Source organism: Arachis duranensis, chromosome 1, assembly GCF_000817695.3.
Source record: "Arachis duranensis cultivar V14167 chromosome 1, aradu.V14167.gnm2.J7QH, whole genome shotgun sequence".
Classification (NCBI taxonomy): Eukaryota; Viridiplantae; Streptophyta; class Magnoliopsida; order Fabales; family Fabaceae; genus Arachis; species Arachis duranensis.
This window is the reverse complement of record NC_029772.3, coordinates 32952959-32971819: the sequence shown is the minus strand read 5'-3', so window position 1 is coordinate 32971819 and position 18861 is coordinate 32952959. Positions and strand designations below refer to the sequence as shown.

The window sequence follows — 18861 nt, the reverse complement described above, 5'->3', positions numbered from 1 at the left end:
AGCACTATACCTTGCTATGGCCATCGGGTTGACATCTGCTTTCCCAAGTAGATAGCTAATCGTTGCATTGGAATCCCCACCAATGAGCTTTGCACGACGAGTTCTTTGAAAGTGATTCTAGGTCCTTCTTTGTGAACCCTACATTGGCATAACCACCGGCTTGGCCTACCATTAGTCCCATTATTTTAGAGGTTGGAAGACCATGATCATGCATGGTATTCGCCTGAGCTTTTTGTGGCTCAGTCAACCCTCGGTGGTTTGGAATTAGGTGCACCAAGCATTTGTGGGACAAGATCGTGGTTGTGCTTCTCGACTAATTTTTTAACCCTCCAAGTCAAAATTTTAGTGTCAAGATACACCGCAAGCATGGCTTCACAACCAGTGCAAGTCAGCACTCTATGCTCCCTCTTCCTACTCAAACTAGATATATATTTCTCGGCTCTCTTTCCTTCCTTACTGCAAAAAAACCTCCTTCTGTGATGTGTTCCATTTTTTTCACGTGCTATATCACCCTTGCAAACTCCAAACCCGATAAACCTCGCATAACGTACATACAAGTTATAAGCTGCATCCGATGTTTCAAAGGTCTGGTTTATAATATCATCGGTCGTCACAGACACACACTTATTACTGCTGCCACCGCAATCACAAGTGCAGTTAACATTTTCTTCCACACAAGTCATCATGCAATCTTTGACGTTATCTTGTGAACTGAGTGGTTCCGAGTCAACATCCATTGCACCCTAATGAGATGAATTAATCAAAGGGCAATAAATAATTAAATACTATTAGTATTAATTAATTAAAACCCTTAAAAGTGACTGACTATTACTCGTTATGATAATTCTTTGCTCCGATCCATTAGATGAAATAAAGAATAATCAGCAAATGAAGTAGAAAAAATACTTGGTCCTATCAAATGCAAAGAATATGCAAGCTAAGCTAGTGAATGAAAGGTGATGCTTAAAAATGATGCTGAAAAAATGTTTTTAACTGAAATTTGTCTTTTTAAAATAATCAAACAAACCTACCTAAAATATATATCCTCCTTATTAAAATGTTGTTCCAAGAAGTCCTGAGAGAATGCAAAGCTAAATTAAAACAGTAAATACTGAAAGTAACATTTCGAAGAGAGATAACAAGTATATCAATACTCAATACTCTTAATTGTTATTATCCTATTCTGCAACATATGTTATAATGTACAAATACTTTGTTTCTGCTCAAATATTTGTATCGTAGGCGTATCTACATCATATACTATTAAATTAAACTTCCTAATTGTGACTATAGTTATGATAAAATGGCCGTATTTATATATTGCTATTTGTGCAAAACGGAAGGCCAGACTAGCTAGCATTAATTCTCTTACAAGAAACTAGTATAACTTAGAAAACAACAATGATAAAGCCATGAAGAGATTCTATTAGTTCCTACTAAACAAAACAATTAGATCAAAACTAAAGGTGAATTTTCAGTATTAAGAAATCAACTATGTCTTTTAAATCTCCAATTCAATTATGCCAGTAATCTAAAGGGTTGACTTACTATACAGTGAACGAGTGCAAAAATAGAAGAAAAGATGAAGAGGTACTAGAGGGTAGAAAAAGAGTTAGTTTTCTTGTTCCTGCAATTGTGAGAATACGCTGATGCTGCGGAAATCCTTTTGCTGGTTCAGATTGCCATTTTCCTTCCACTTTTAGCAGCTAAGTGATCTGTAGGCTCTGCTCGGTAGCTTAGTGAGGTAGCAGCTGTTGATGACTAACTCCTGCCGCGCCTTGGCAAAGTAGGCTGATGAGCAAGCCTCCTCCTACCGCAATGGTGTGTGGCGTCAGAGGCTGTTGCCCCGTGGCCAACTCGAAGGGGCTGAAGTTTGAGGCAGAGCTTTTTGGTTGTTAATTTATGAAAAAAAAGAGAAATGGCTCTTGTGACTCGGAATGAGCCTTTCCTTTAATGGTTGGGGGAAGAAAGGTACTTCCAAAAATAAGGTAAGAAGTCTATAGGAAGCTATCCGAAGATAGGACATTCTTTCATCTAAGGCAACCAAAGCCTTTAGCTACTCAACTACTTGAGCTCATTTGATACCAGACAAGCGCTCATTGGCTACCAGGGCTAAAACCACTCAGATCAGCAATGGGCTTCCTAACTCCTTTTATAGGAGTGTGTATGACTGTATGAGAGAATCATGTTCCAGAGAACTATGAGGAAGGATAACACAGAGCCACAAAACACATAACAGCACACTAGAACCAGAACCCATAGCAGCAGCAGCACAACCAAAAAATTAATAACATCGCAAAATTAATACTACCAATAGCATTCAGTATTCAGCAACAAAAGTTATCCTTCAACAACAAACAACACTTGATTTGATTTTCATTTTTAGCATTCAGCATCAATCGTTACAAAACAGTAACAAGTAATCCCTAATCACACTAAACTCGAAATCAATAAAGCTAAACAAAAATTTCAATAATGATTTGATTTCTATTTTTAGCAGCGGCAAGAAAATTTCAACCAAAATCTCAGGAATTAAAAAAAGAGCAACAGCACAAAATCAATTATTTGATTTTCCACTAATCCATTCACAGTTTCACATTCAGAAATCAACAACAGGGCATAAAAGGAAGAGAAGAACCAAAGAAGTGAAGGCAGTGCTGCTAACCTTCGACGGAGACATGGACGGCTCCCGGCGAGACGAAGCGAGTGGCGACACAGCGGCGAGCTGCTCCAAGTTCGAGAGAAGCCAGGGAGGACGGGGACAGGGGGAAGGAGGACGCCGAACTACAGGAGAGGAAGCAGAGGCGCAGACAGCACGGACGGTAGCGGCACGGCGGCAGAACCATTGCAGGGAGAACTTAGGATTTTGGTTGGATGAATTTGACGTTCAGAGTTCACGAGAATGGAAATAGTGATTCACGTTTAAAAAATTGATTCATTAAAACATTCAATAATATAACGACATGTAAGCGTCTTTATAAAAAAACATTTTATACAACTTTATAGTAGCATCTCCTATTCAAGATGCGCGTTTATCCTTCTGAACACTAACCAAACCTGAATCATTGAATCAGTTATTTGACCGGTTTAATAGTCGGTTAGGTTCTCGTAACATTGGTTTTGTTGGCTCTGCTCGCCTCCACTCAGCGGTGACTGCATTGATGATGAGTGAGTCAGCTTGTAATGCTACCAGTCTATCACTAGTTCACTACCACTGCACTGAGTTATGCTAAAATCCTCGTCTCCCTTTGAAAACATAAACAATGCTCAATTTCTCTCTCCTTCTCCTCGTTCTTGGTACTCTCTCTGTCTGTCTCTCTCTCTCTCTCTCTCTCTCTCTCTCTCATTTATCTTCTGTTATCTTCTTATTATATTAGTTTGTTAGTTCTCATGGTAGCCAAGTTTTCTTAGTTGATGAGTGTAGGAGATGATTGCTTTAGTTGTGTTTTGTTGCTTTACTTATTATTATTATTATTATACACCTTCAAGGTACACTTTAGGTTACTTTTCACATCACAAAAAAAAAAAATTGTTAAATTTAAGAATGAAAGAAACATTAATCATTCATTACTATCGATAATTACTTGTTCACTTACTGATTCTATGGATTATGTGATTGATTGGTTCTTGAATCCTTCTTATTGAACTGAAGAGTAGTAAAAGTTGAAAAATGAAATTAAGTTGGTATTGAAATTGCAACTAGAGTAAAAAATTAATTGGTTAACTAGCTTTACTACCAAGCAGTTAGTTATACTGATTTGAGTTTCCTGCGATTTTGTTCTGTCAGATTTGCCTGGATTTACACGCAGCGTTTATAAGAGTGATCATGCTTTGATAACACCAGAAAGTCAAGTCTATAGCCCATTACCGGATTGGTACTCTTGACTTTTGTTTTTTCTTTTTCTTTTGGTTGAGAGGTTTGAGCCTCTTTTGATTTAGTAACTTGAATTGCTTTGACAGGATCAATACATCCGGGGCATATTTAGTTACACCAGAAATGGGTTCACATTTTGTAATGTACCTGGCTAAATTGAAAGGTTTGTTATGACTTATTTTACAGCATCTAGTGTATTTCCTTTAGTTGTCTAGATGCTACATTCCTGTTCGCTTGATGAGATATTGATTCTTCAGCATGGGATATAACCAGTTATTCCAGGGTGAGGCGGTGAGCACATATATTTGCTCAAAACTAGTATTTTGATTTCACTTTCTGCTCATATATGGGATGCATAATTTTAACACTAATTCTTTTCTTGTGTTAGCTTACTTTTAAAAATATTCCGCGATGATACACATTTGTTAGCTTTTACTTTTAGGAATAGTGATGCAATTGGATTGCAATTGTCCTTTATAAAAGGCTTTCTGACACTCTCTTCACAACTTCACTTAACCATTATATCCTCAACGGTGATTTTTTTTAGTATGCTTCTAATCTATATGCTTTATCCCTTTTCAGAGAATTCTAGATCAGGATTACCCCCGCATGGTGTTGAGAGGTTTTTAATCTGTGATTTCAGCTTTCAAATTTTAAACTTTAGCACTCCTTATTCTGTAATGCACCAAACTTTTCTGACATTGCTTCTGGCTCTAAATGCATTTTTGATATGCTTTTTTTGCCATTTGCATGTTTTATTCTATTAGATTAATCTTTGTGCTCCAAGGTGGTGTCACACTCACTACTGCCGGCAACAGCCATATTCTGAAGGTATTAAGTTTATGATTGTTTTATGATGATATTACTGATATTTCAAAAAGCATGAATTGGTTGACTGCTTAAAATAATGCTTTCTGGTTTCTTATATTCTATGCTTTGGTTTGCTCAAAATGTTAGATTTGACATTCTAATTTAACAATAGCTCCGTTGGTAAGTCCTCTTGCTTTCATGTTATAAAGAGGATAGAAATATATATCCTTTCAGTGTAAAACTTATAACCTAAGTCTATTTGTAGCATGGACTGCAAAGTGTCTTTCATGTTTATTTGACTTCTGGCATATATATCAATATTCAGGAAGAATGAGGGTGACAATCACAATTTTGTTTATAGAGGCCACAGATTTTTATGTCATGTTTTCATTTGCTTATTTACCTCTTAATTTTCCAGGTGGATTCTTATGCTTATTTACCTCCAAATTTTGAACATTCCATTGAAAGTGATTCTCCTGCTACTATTGTTGTATTTGAACGAAGGTTTGTATTGTCTTACTTCCCCATATACTTATGGCTCCACCATGGGCATTATGTAATTCACCCAATAATGGTATTTTTTTAAAAAAAAAGTAGCATGGTGCACAAGCATTCCTCATGAATGCAGGGTCTAAGGAAGGACTGCACCCAAAGGGTGTAATGTAGACAGCCTGACCTAAAATTCAAATGGATTGTTCACACTTTTATTTTTCAAGTTTCTTTGACATCAAAATGTCAGTAGAAATAACAACAAAAGTTGGTGCGATTTTCCAGTATTAAATATCATATTTTTGTTACTCATTTTTAAATGGCAGCCATTCATATGACTATTCTAATGACTTGAACTACCAAAACTTCTATAAACTTTTAGATATGCTCCACTACAAAATCTCGTCCCAGAGCCAGTGGTTAGTTCAACAGATAGACAGCCACTCCTTGAAACACCAGGCGAGGTAATTTATTGATTCCAATATGTTTTAAAGCAATATGCTTTCTCGTTTTTTTTTCTCTTATCTTTTTGGTTTAATTTTGAATCGGACATTCTCCAATTTTCGATGATAGTTCATGAAAGGACATTTATGCATATGTTACAAATACTGATTTCATTCCCTGGGGCAATTCCTACATGTATTGGGTGCATTCTGAAGATCCGGTTCACTTGTTATATTAAACTGAGAGTCCACATTTAATGATTCTGAATCATGTCCAGTGTCTGACTTTTGTTGGTACATTACATAACTGGTTATACATATTACCATTGCTTGAAGTATATCCTGAAGAATCAAGCTGCTTCTTGTGTTATTTTTTATGTTTTATTTTATGCAAGCATCTTCTCATGCAATTTTATTCATTTTTTGTATCCATCATCAGATTTTTGAACTGCGGAAGCTTCTCCCTACATCTTTGGCATATGACTTCAATATCCATGTAAGCTCAAATTCTTTCTATATTCTCATGTGCCCACCCATATTTTTGACCAAGTTTTTGTTCCTTTCATTTATTTATTTTCTCTTGACCTTATTATATGGTCTTTTTACTCAAATGTTATTGATGTACTGCAGATTATGGATTTTCAACCTGGGGAATATCTCAATGTCAAGGTAGTTTTCCGCTCTGCTTCCCTCAAATTAGCGATAATATCAATCTGTTGATTAAGTATGTCTTCAGGTTCATTAAGAATGTCTCTACTATTATCATGGGGTATGCTAATAAGTTAACTTTACCTTGCACTTTGAAATAATGGAACATAACAGCGAGGTAATTTTCTAATGTTAATCATCCAAAAGTTTTTATAGAAATGCCATTATGTACTTAAATTTACGATTATATCTTTGGTAAAAGCTGTCAAACTGTAAAATATTTGAAATTTTAAGGTGTACTGATAGTCTTGGGCTGCACAATAGTGGTTGTTTTTTATTCTTTTTCTTTTGTCATTTCAGAGGAATTGTTTTTGTCATCCTCAGGAGCATTTCTACTTGAGTAAACTACTATTTCTATCTATGAAAATTTAAAATGTTGACAAATTTACCCATGAATAAATGAAACTATTTTGTATTCATGAAAGACCAAAAACTATCATTTCTACCCATGAAAGTTCAGAATATTAACAAATCTACACATGAATAAAATTAATGTTGGGTACTTTTGTCACATAGAAATCATCTTTTGTGGATACAAAACTAGTTTCGTTCAATTTTAGTTAAATTTGTCATTGTTTTAAAGTTTCATGGTTAGAAATGTTAATTTAACATCCACAATACACTTCTTGGACTTAAATACTGTATAGGGAAAGTTAATTTGTTTTCCTTTGAAAGTTTAATGGCGTTTTTTGGTTTCATATTAAGTTCCTAACTTTTGCAGGAAGTGCATTACAACCAGCATGGTTTGCTGCTGTTGGAAGGGCAGGGGATTTATCGTTTGGGCGACAGTTGGTAAGAACTATAGACCTGATCTACCAATAAACTTAGCCTATTGAATAGATTTCTAGATACTGACATTCTCTGCTTCCCTTGTACGAAAGTTTCACTTGGCGCGCGTGTATTGGATATCAGAATAAGAGTTTTTATACTGACAAAGTATCGAAATTAAACTATTACTATTGCTTGGATTTCTTTTGATTAGGTACCCAGTTCAAGCAGGTGATGTCATTTGGATGGCACCATTTGTTCCACAATGGTAAATTACATACAACTATATTTCTCTTATCCCCATTTTGATATGAGCATTTAACTAAATTCTTAAGAAAGAATCATTAAATTGTATTTGTACGTAACTTATTAACATGTCATCTTCCAACAAATGTCCTAAAGTACATGATGCTGTCTTCAGGTATGGTGCCTTAGGAAAAACTCGATCACGTTATCTCTTGTACAAAGACGTGAACAGAAGCCCATTATAATCACATGTTGGTATTCAGATGAACAACATGAATGATATTGGCCACCTTAGCTGATGTTATAAATAAAAAGGTTTGTTTCTGAATACATCTAATTCTTCATAAAGTGTAAATTACTTTATTAACTTTGCTTCAGTGCAATTTCGTTTTGGGCATGCCTTGAACAAACATATCTGTGTACGAAATTAGCTTTCATGCTTCATCTTTCATTTTCAGCATTGGTTTGAGTTTTTCATCGATCCAAAGGTTTCTTATGTTTCTTGTCCATTAACTGGATTAATCTTTTTTTTTTTCTTTTTTTTTTTTGGAAAATTTTGCCTGAATTTAGAGAATGTGATCATGTTGCTAATATTTAGTTTTAAATTAAAATGAGCATGGTTTATAGTTGGGGTTTAACATGGAATATTTCCTCTTTTATAATACTAATCTATCGCATATCTGAACCTTATTTAAGGGTTTGTCTTTGGTCAATAGTTGTTGTATGTACAAGGTGAGATTCAAATCCTCGATATTTGCTTATACAGACAAGTGAACTAACTATTTTACCACCCTAAGGAGTGTTTTGAAAAAAATGGTTTAGTTTTTCCGTGTGACCTCATTGTCATAGATTCAATCCATAGCACAGAAAATAATGCTTGCATCAAAACTAGGCCACCATCTATAATACATTATTATGCTCTGAGTGTAGTTTTCCTCTAAATCCTATGAATCAGGGGTAAATCATTTGAATAAATTAGTCTCTCACGACATTACATAACATCAATGTCCTAAACCAGAAAATATTACGTATTTATCCTAATTTCTTTCATGTAAATCCTTGTACTCAGCAGCGTATTACACGAACATAGTAAGTTGTGTTAGCCCAAAATGATTTATCTATGAGCTGGAACATTAGTAGATTGTGGTAGCTTGTAATGATTTAGGGTTAAGGGTTAAGTACTTTTTTCGTCTTTAAAGTTTGAGGTCAAAATCAAAATCGTCTTTGATCTTTTTTTCGTATTAAGATCATCATCAACGTTACAAAACGTTATAAAATCGTTTCTTTATCTATAAACGATATTTTTCAGACAATTTTGTCTTTAAACAAAAATAATAAAAAAAACTCCTCACCCTCACCACCACTTCTGCATCATCATCATCATCGCTACGCATCTCTCTCCCTCTTCCTTTCTTCATCGCCATCACCAGTGCTATCATAACCATCACCATCATCACTGCCACCATAACTATCACACATTCTTTCTCTCTTTTACCTGTTCATAATCCTAAATCACTATCATCCACCCACAAACTACTCCCAACCCTTTTCTTTCAATAGCAGCAAATTCAGCAACAACAACTACCACAAAATAAGTCAACAGCAACATCCACAAAATTAGAGACGATTTTGATTTTGACCTTAGATCTTAGGGACAAAAAAAGTACTTAATCCAATTTTTTACCTTGGCACGAGTGATTTACATAAGTCGTTGAGGTGAACAATGATTTAGTATTATAAAATTGCAGTAAGTAAATCCTCCATGATTTACCTTGTCTCATGGGCAGTTTTTAGATCATTGAGAACATTGCCATGATTGATACTGAGTCATATGTAAATTGTGGTGCATTGCCATGATTCAAATATGGTGTGATATAACTTATATAAATAAGAAATTTCAATGTGTATTTTTTTAGAGTTGTAAATACAATGGATGAAGGATGATTAAAGTTTTTTAGTTCTTGTACACCATAAAAGGAAGATTAAGAAGTCTAGAGAGTGAATAATTTTCACTACTAAGGATCCAATTAATGTCATTATCTATTTATAACCTAATTTTGTAGAATTGCAAAATAGTATACTACAAAGACTTGGAGGATATGGAATGAAGTATGTGGAAAAATTGTTTTATAAGATTCTTACTTCTTTTGTATCAGATTTTGTGGACTACGATTCCTTTTGAGAGAGTCTGATGAGTTTGCAAGTTTTGTTTTGTGTTGCATAAATTTTCTTGAATTGAGAGTGATTAAGTTGTATCCGAAGTTTGGGGATATAGTAGCGAGGTGGTGTAGTCCAACAGCCTCTAGGTAAGGAAATATGCAGCTATGAAGAGGCATATTCTACTGTCTCTTACTGCTTCTAATACAATGGATAGACTATATCGCAAGATAAAGTTTTTAAACTCAGTACATATGTTATATATGATTAAACTTGTTAGATACCTAAAAACCTAAAAAATATTATATAATTCTTTAATTACACTAATTAAATAAAAAATTAAGGATAGATTATTGTTCAATTAAAAAAAATTGGAAAGGATTTTTTCGAATAAAGTCTACAGATGAGAGCACTAAATTGACCTTAATCTAAACTCATGTCATGGGTACTATATCCTTAATTTAAAGTTTTAAAGTCTATCTAATATAAAAGAAGAGTAAATATCTATTTCTGACCATGAAAGACTTGGATGCTGATAAAACTGACTATGAATAATTGGAACTAAAGTTATACCCGTATACGAAAAAAAGACCAATTATTAATTTTTTATTCAAAATTTTGTAAATATCTTGACCCTTCATCTTTATTTATCTTTAAACTTAATCCTAGCCCTAACAATTTAACTCCGCTCCCTCCTCCTCTGCCTCTACCTTCCATCTTTCTCTACCATCACAATCCCATTCCACCACCACGATCACTCTCACCCTCCCTTCTCCGTCGACCATCACTAATTCTAACACTACCACTGCTCCATTTCCTTCCTCATCCATCCCCTTTAGTCACTTCTTCCACTGCTATTGAAGACCCTCCTCAGCTCCTCTAGAGAGGAAAAACTTTTCAAATTGGAAACTCCAGTGTCGATGATTCCATCCCACTCCACAAGAATAAAAATTTTGAGAGTTTTGGTCAATAGCCTAGAAGCTAAAAACCCTAACCCAAGATCCGTAACCAACGAACAACCCTCCAAGTTCAAAACTTGGAGAGAATTCAAACGTCCGATCGCCTCAAGTGCATCGTCTCCGATGAGGGAGCACCGCCCTAGGTATAGGTGCCTTAGGTGTTAGTTTATAGCGGCACAGATCACTGTGACACTAGCATTAGCAACACCGGTTCTCTGACAGAGTGAAACTGTGGATAAGAGGTGGCATTGGGAAGCGAGGGAGGAAATGGTGCGGTGGGAGAAGTGGCGGAAGGTGCGGCACTAGACGGAGGAGGGACGAAAGGAGAGGTTGACAATTTTGAGGTTGGGGCATGTTTTTGAGATGAAAAGGAGGTTATTGTCGGAAAGAAGGGCAGAGCAGTGGAAGTGGGCGAGGCTTGGGAACCTCGGGAGAAGAGAATAGAGGTGAGGGAGATGGAGGGGATGGTGGTGGTGGAATAGGATTGTGACAGGCGAGAGGATAGAGGGTAGAGGCAGAGGAGGAATGAGCGGGGTTGAATTATTAAGGTTAGAGATTAGGTTCAGAGATAAAGGAAGATGAAGGGTCAGGGGTATTTACGGAATTATGAACAAAAATGTAATAATTGGCCATTTTTGTCAAACGAAACTTATCTTATATGGGTATAACTTTAGTTTCAATTTTTCATGGTCAGTTTTGTCAGCGTCCGAATCTTTCATGGTCAGAAATGACTATTTACACCTTAAAAGAATAACAATGTATATGCCCCACATTCTAATTTAGTTTTATCTATAGCATCTAATTTCAACCAACACCATCTCTATTGTTCTAAAACAAATAAAAACAACCTACTTTTAATTATATTTAATATCAAATCAACCAAATCAAAAGAATTTTACACACAAACCTCTTCATTTATATGTACAAAAACATGACAATCTTATTTCATTAGTAGAGACGCTTTGTTTTGTCCATCATAGGCACTTCTAGGTGTTTGTCTTTACTTGACAGAAACAAGTTGGTGGAATAGTAAATCGCAAGAACTGAAAGCGATTTGTAGCCTCCTCACACTAGTAATTCCAGCATATTATATAAGGCTAATCATCATGATAAATCGTTGTGGCCATCAACGATTTATATAGAACTAATAGAAGTTTATCCTCAAGCTAAATTGTTGTAACGAGCAATGATTTATATAGTGTATAGAAAATCTTAGGAGAAGGGAAAGTCTAGGGAAAGCAATTGTTGAGGATAAATGCTTTAACCCTATATACTTGAGTGATTGAGTGATATAAATGACTATTCCGATGAGATTCCATGTTAATCAATCCATGAATAATCATATAGCAACTTAATAGGTTTTAATATGTAGAAACATTAGATATTTCTAGATTGTATATATACAAGTCTTAGGTAGTGTAACGACCCAACTCTCAGTACGTAATTACCAATGCTAATCGTCAGGCATTACCATTCAGTTGGACTATAGGACTCTAGACTCTATATTACATATATAGACATGAGCATGTTGCATTTATTGGAATTGTGTAAGTTAGCCAAGCTTTATAATTTGGTTATTGAGATTTAAAATAGACATTGATAAAATCACAAATCCATACAAACAAAATATAACGTGAAATATATATCGCGAGGGCTCAGTTTTGAATATCAACACAATGAATATAAGTCATAGTGAATACATCAGACCCAAATACATATTGCCCAGAAGTTAGTACATAAAGTTACGTTTGGAAGAAAGACTAAGACTGAGAGATAAAATATTAAAATAAGTCTTTATATTGTGTTTGGTGTAAAAGTTAAAGGATTGAGTTATGTTTTAGAATCTTATTTGATTTAAGATAAAATATACAGATTGAAACAAATAAAATTACTTGAATATCCTTTTTCCTTTCTCTCTTTCCCATTTTCCCTCTTCTTCTTTAAATTTCTTCATCTACACACCCCTTTGAAGAAGACAAACTAGTTGAATTCATCCAAATTATTAGCTACAAGGAAAAACAAATCATCATCTCTGAGATCAGATTCAAAATGTAAAGGAGCACTATATCCCCTTATAAAAAATGGAATAGGCCTTTCAAATATTTTAGTGAAAACAAACTTCTTTTTTCTGCAGTGTAAAAAAATATTATTTTTACCTCTTGGGAGAAGTTGAAAGGGGAAGTGGTGTAGGACAGTAATGGTGCAATGACGAGTGGCAGCGTTAGCTCAGTGACAAGCAACAACGATAAACAGTGATGAGCGTTGTTATGGTTGGCTTTAAGGTTCCAAGAGGCTCATCTGGCTTCACTATTCAGTTACAGTGGATGTTATTTGAGTAAACAGAGGAAAAATAGGGTTAGACGGAAGGAGGCATGGTTTGAGAGGCAAAGGGAAGGTGGGTTAGACTTGGAATTTGAAAAATTGGATAAGGGTATTTTTGAAATAAAATGTTATTACAATTTCACTCTCCGTTACCAAAAATTTCAATCCTCTATGTCCTCACTTTCTGATGGTACTGAAAGGACTGAAATTTTGTGCTTGGGACTGAAATTTTAGTTCCAGTCTCTAGCCACAGAACACAAAACACAATGGGTAGGGTAGGGTAAGGTTTGAACCCAACCCTAACCCCACCCGCAGGTTGAGTTTTTAACCAACACTCAACTCTACCCTACCTGCGGGTTGACAAAAAGAAACATTATAATGACACAAGTATCTCATAAATAACACAAGTATCTCATACACAACATAACCATCAATTAACACAAGTATTCAAACAACACAAATTATCCCACAAATAACACAAGTATCTCATACACAACATAACCATCATATATTAAATTACACATAGAAGTCTTTGTCTAAGTAAATAACATAAACATAAATAAAATTATTTAATTTCATGTCTCCATGAGCATTTCATTTGTTGCAACAACACCATCACTAGTCTATAACTTCAGATACAGCATCATTATCATCATCATCATCATCATCATCATCATTTGCAGTTTGATAATCAGGTTTTCCACCTAAAAATCAAAGATAATAAATTTATTTATTAATAAATCTATATATAAATTTAACATTACCATAAACAAATAGAAAAGTTAAATCATAAATAAACTTTTTGACGATATGCTGCCCACAACCAGTTTTGATTACACATAAGAGCTTCCACAGTATCTTCATGAAGACTACTACGATGAGGAGCAATTACTCGACCACTTGTGCTAAAAGAAGACTCAGAAGCAACAGTAGACACAGGGATAGTAAATATATCTCTCGCAATTATTTGAAGTGTTGGAAATCAAGTTCCATTCACTTTTCACCAAGGTAAAATATCAAAGTCGGCACTCAAAGGATGAACATCTTCTTCTATGTAATGATCCAATTCAATCTTCACAAATGAACCATTTTTCCTCTTCTTTTGTCTAATATACAACTGGTAAGCATCATCATCATCTTGCTCTGCATTCATCTGTAGCTCTTGTGTAGAATCCTCAAATGCATTACTTAAATTAGACGGATTCTGTTGGTACTCATGAAGCAAGTCATAGCATATCTGTTTGATCCTTTCAATCTTACTTGAGTACTCATCGTGATTTTGACATAACATTGAGAATTTATACTCAAGCCTAGCAAGCTTATACCTAGGATCTAGAATGACAGCAACACACATCATGCCATGAATTTCTTTCCAATACTTATCAAATTTTACCCTCATACTACATGCCATATTACTAATAAGTGGATTTGGAGAAATAAACCATTTTTTTAAGGCAACATTTATATCACATACTTTGTTAAAATAAATGTTGGTTGTTGGAACTTGAGTACCAGAAAATAATTGTGTCACATCATAAAACAACTTTAATTTACCACAAATTTCTTTAGCTAGGTCCCACTCCTCATTGCTTGGTAAACTTTTGTAATTAGGATCCTTTTGTCTTAATCGAGGAAACACATTTTGATACAACCATGCAATCTCTAACATCACATAAGTGGAGTTCTATCTAGTTGGACAATCAAGAGCAATTTTTTTTGTAAATTGAACATTTGACTTACTACACCAACTCACAAAAGTTTCATATCTTTTAGGGGTTGAAGTCCAATACCCCACACTGCCACAAATTTTTTTCACACTCTCCTTAACCAAATTTAGACCATCTTTTACAATTAGGTTCAAGATATGAGCACAACAACGCATATGCAACATGGAAACCCCAACAACAAATATTTTGAATCTAAGCGCCCCAACAACTCATCAACCATAGCACCATTAGTAGAGCAATTATCCAATGTAGTAGTTGACAATTTTCTATCTATGTTCCACTGTAACAAAACTTTTATTAATGCATTCGAGAGCACTTCACTTGTATGAGGAGCGGGAACATAAGTAAAACTGAAAATCGTTCAAAAACATATTTCAATTATTATCTAAAAGATAAATTAATTTCAAGTAAAAAAATATTAAAAGTTATATCAATTACTAGAAGTATAATTTAGAAGATTACCTTAATACACGCATTTGTAAAATCTATGAACTATCAATGTAGTGTGCTGTGACAACCATATATCCTTTTTCTTGGTTGGAAGTCCATATGTCGGTTGTAATTGCTACTCGACTATCATTTCCATCCATTAGTTTAGTCATGTTAGGCTTCTCCAACTCATACATTTCAAAAATGTCCTTCTTGATTGTGTTTCGATAGGCACCTTAAAAGTTGGTTGCATTGATGCATATACTTCCTTAATTCCAACATGTTCCACAAAAGATAAAGGGTACTCATGCATACATATGGCCTTGGCAATACATCTTCTTGTATAAGATGGATCAAATACAAAAGCTTCCGCAGCACTCCTTGCATGTTTAGACAAAGAATCAGCAATTGTTGATTGTCTAGAGTTTGCTAATTTGATCCTTTTACAATAGTGGAGCACATAATTCTTCAAATTTGTAGTTTCATTTCTTGGATTGGCTCCAAGAACAGATTTTTAATGGTTGCATTTTTCCTTTCAGTCTTTTCCCTCTTGAAATCGACTAAAGTATTACCAATAAACACTCTTCACACTCGATTTGTTGCTATTTTCAATCGAAGTGGACTCATCTGGAACAAAATTAGCGGTTGCTTTCATCGGGAGTTCTTGTTGTTGTTCTTTTGCAGCCACATCTTGTGCCACTACATCCATGTTGGTACATGACATTTCGAAGTGAATTCCCTACAAATATATATATATATATATATATTTATATATGTGACATGTTTAATACTCTTTATATAGATAGTCAGATCTACAAATTACAACTAGTCCAAATAAAATCAAATTACATAATCAAATTACACACACACATAAAACAAAAAAAAAAGAAAAAAGAAAATAATCATCTTGTCATAGCTAGTAAAAAATTCTATTTTCTAGTAACAGGATTTCAACTTCACTCTTTTTGGAAAGGTATAAGAAATTAAGAATTATTGTTGTAGAAATGAGTCAAAATTAATTAAACAAGTATTACTCTCCCGTACTAACTACTGAATACTAATTGGGTTAAAGTTCTGAAAACCGAATTGATCATCTAACCGTTCAAATAATTGGTTTATTAGTCCACTCAGTTCAACCGTAGTCTAACATAAACTTTAAAATGTCTTCCAAATGTAAATCATTGTATCAACCAAAATCTAATATAACATTTGATCTCATCAATTATTAACCATTTGTCATTCATTAGTTATTATATAACTATTAAACTCATTAGGATAGTCACAAAAAGCCAAAGAAAAAATCATTAAATTAACCAAACTAATAACAAATATTCGATCATCTTCTCAAAATAAAGTTCCTTTCTATATCAACTTAACTTCCATTAGAAAAATAACTAAGTCTACAACATGAAAATCACAACTACAAAGTATCCTAGTTCCCTTCATACTTTGGATCAGCCATAACAACATGGTAAGCTATCACCTGTACGAAGATAAAGATGCCAAGAAAATTGGTGAAGAAATGCATTAACAAAACACAAAGCAGCACATCGTTACACAAAATAATCACAACCCACCCACAAAACAGCAGCACAATAGAATACTAAACAAAGCATTAACAAAATTAAAAAAGTGAAGAACAAGTGAGCAAGCACTGACCGTCAATCTGAGGCGGCAAGCAGAATCACCAGATGAATCAGCACAAACACAAACACAAAATCACAACACAGTTTAATAACAAGTAGCACAAACACAAATCACAAACACAACAAAACGAAGAACAGAGCAGTGAGCAGTTAAAAAAAGAGAGAACAGAACAGTGAGTAGAAAGCTAGAAATAGAGTGCATGAAAAAAATTAAAAAAATGAAGAACAGGGAGCAGTGGGCAGAAGATAGGCGAAGACGACGAACACCCAGAGTGCAGACGAAGACGATGGCGGTGAGTGAGACGAAGACGAAGCTGTTCGGCGAAGGGCCTAGGGCTTAGTGTGCGAAGGCTTCCATGGTTCGAAGAGAGAAAAAGTGAAGGACTGAAGGATGCATTTTTCTTTATTTGAACCCTAAACGTACAATGAGGACGTTTATTTGACTGAAGGTTTCTTTGGAACAATGGTTGGTCAAAATGGTCATGGCCCCATCAATTTTTTTTATTTAAATATTCTATCAATATGTAATAAAACTAATAAGTAAAGTTTACAAATTCATAAATTTGGTTCAGTGGCCAAAAACCTTTTACACATGCTCAAGGTCCTTGGTTTAACTTCCATAGGTAACATTTTTAAAATATATAACACATACTATTGAGGGGGGTGCAGGTAGGGTTGAGACTCAACCTGCACCCAACCCTACCCGCAGCAGATTGGGTTGGTAAACCCTACCCGACCGGGTCGGGTACCCGCGGATAGGGTCCATGCTGCCAGGCCAAGATGCTCCTAGTTGAAAAACAGTTTTCAAACATACAGGTGGGTGTCCCTAATCATTCTGACTTTGGTCAAGCGGGGTGGAACCCTGCTCTACCAGACAGTCATAAGTTCATAAGCATCTTGAGGTATCATTCTAACTTTGGTCAAGCGGGGCGGAACCTCTGTTCTACCAGACAGTCATAAGTTCATAAGCATCTTGGGGTTTATTATAGTTTCGTAGGGCATCTTAGCTTAACTCTGTAGTTTATTTTCTAAGATCATTTTGCCCTTAGTTTTTTTTCTCATAATAACCATATTGTCCTTTTATCTTCTCAGAGACCTTTTTACCTTCAGTTTTTATACACAATACCTTTATGTTCCTTGTTGAGTTAAGAAATTAACTAAATTAATTAGTGATGACAAACATTATTTTTGGGCAAAATAAATAATTAGTGTTGATCAAATTTTAATGGCATATTACTAATTATTTATTTCATGTTGCAGGACAAATTCATCCAAGCAGCCCAAAATGGTATAAAGACAATATAGCAAAGCTGATGGGTAAAGCCCAAACAAAAGCAAAAGATAGAAGCCAAAGAAATCAGATGGGCCAAACGGGTTACATGAACCAAACCGATCCAAGCCCGATTTGATTTTCAATTCCCACCATATTGCTCCAACCAAAGCAACGTTCTCCTCTCTAATCAAGTCACATCAAGACTTCATTAAAGTAAGAAAGAGAAAGAGAAGAAAAGCTTCCTCCATAAGCTAGTAACCAAAGAAGAAAGAAAGAGAAAATCTAAGCTTGAAGCACAGAAGCTAAAGTAGAAAATCTAATCCAAATCAAGCTTAAGAAAGGTAATCCATCTCGTCTTGCATGCATCAGATCTTCATCCTTTCTTCCCTACTCTCTGTTCTATCTGAAAATGGCATTCAAAGAAAAAGTTGATCTTTGTTCTTCACTGCTACAAATCCACGGTCACAAGAGATTCTTGCGGACCAAGTTGCATCCCTATGGTTCAGATTTGGTTGACCATTGGAAAACAATTTCGGTTACTCCTTCATGGCTTTCGGTCAAGTTGGAAAAGTCAGAAGGAAAGGTTCCACTCTGATGATAGAGAAGAAAAAGTGAGTTTGTGGGTTGGTGAAGCTCAAGGCTCAAGATGTTGACCTTGGAAGAAGAACTAAGGAACATGCAAGGAGATAAAAAGAAGCTTGTTGTTCATTCTGAAGTAAGGAGAGATAACCAGTGAACTTGATGTGTTTGTTCTGAGAAAGCTCTTTGAAGAAGTTCAACTAACTGGACAGTGTAACCTATTCAAAGGTGCATTCCGCCAGTATGAAGAACTGAATCAGAGGCTTGCTAATCTGGTTTTTCGCATAGCACATAGGCTGTTGATGAAGTCAATCTCCTTCATGTTTTTCTGATTGTGATGTACTTTTCTAAGCTTATCTTTCTGTAATTTCTTGAGAGAAAAGGCATTGTGAGAAAGCTTGAGAAAAAGCCAAGAGTTGAAAAAGGCTGAG

General features: G+C 35.0%; 2 protein-coding genes across 2 annotated transcripts; one reads left to right on the top strand and one right to left on the bottom strand.

The window, feature by feature from the left end:
• Positions 1 to 239: 239 nt before the first annotated feature.
• On the bottom strand, positions 240 to 737 carry LOC127747752 (protein FAR1-RELATED SEQUENCE 2-like). The gene has a single exon (XM_052262311.1). The coding sequence runs from the start codon at positions 735 to 737 to the stop codon at positions 240 to 242; it is 498 nt and encodes a 165-aa protein (XP_052118271.1).
• A 1941-nt stretch (positions 738 to 2678) lies between these two features.
• Positions 2679 to 7819, top strand: LOC107484713 ((S)-ureidoglycine aminohydrolase). Its single transcript, XM_052262309.1, has 13 exons — positions 2679 to 2911; positions 3095 to 3180; positions 3764 to 3875; positions 3961 to 4037; positions 4457 to 4496; positions 4642 to 4705; positions 5103 to 5188; positions 5556 to 5637; positions 6056 to 6112; positions 6247 to 6285; positions 7046 to 7116; positions 7307 to 7360; positions 7514 to 7819. Exons 1-13 carry the CDS (start codon positions 2679 to 2681, stop codon positions 7581 to 7583), a joined length of 1071 nt encoding a protein of 356 aa, XP_052118269.1. The 3' UTR covers positions 7584 to 7819.
• Positions 7820 to 18861: the final 11042 nt, after the last annotated feature.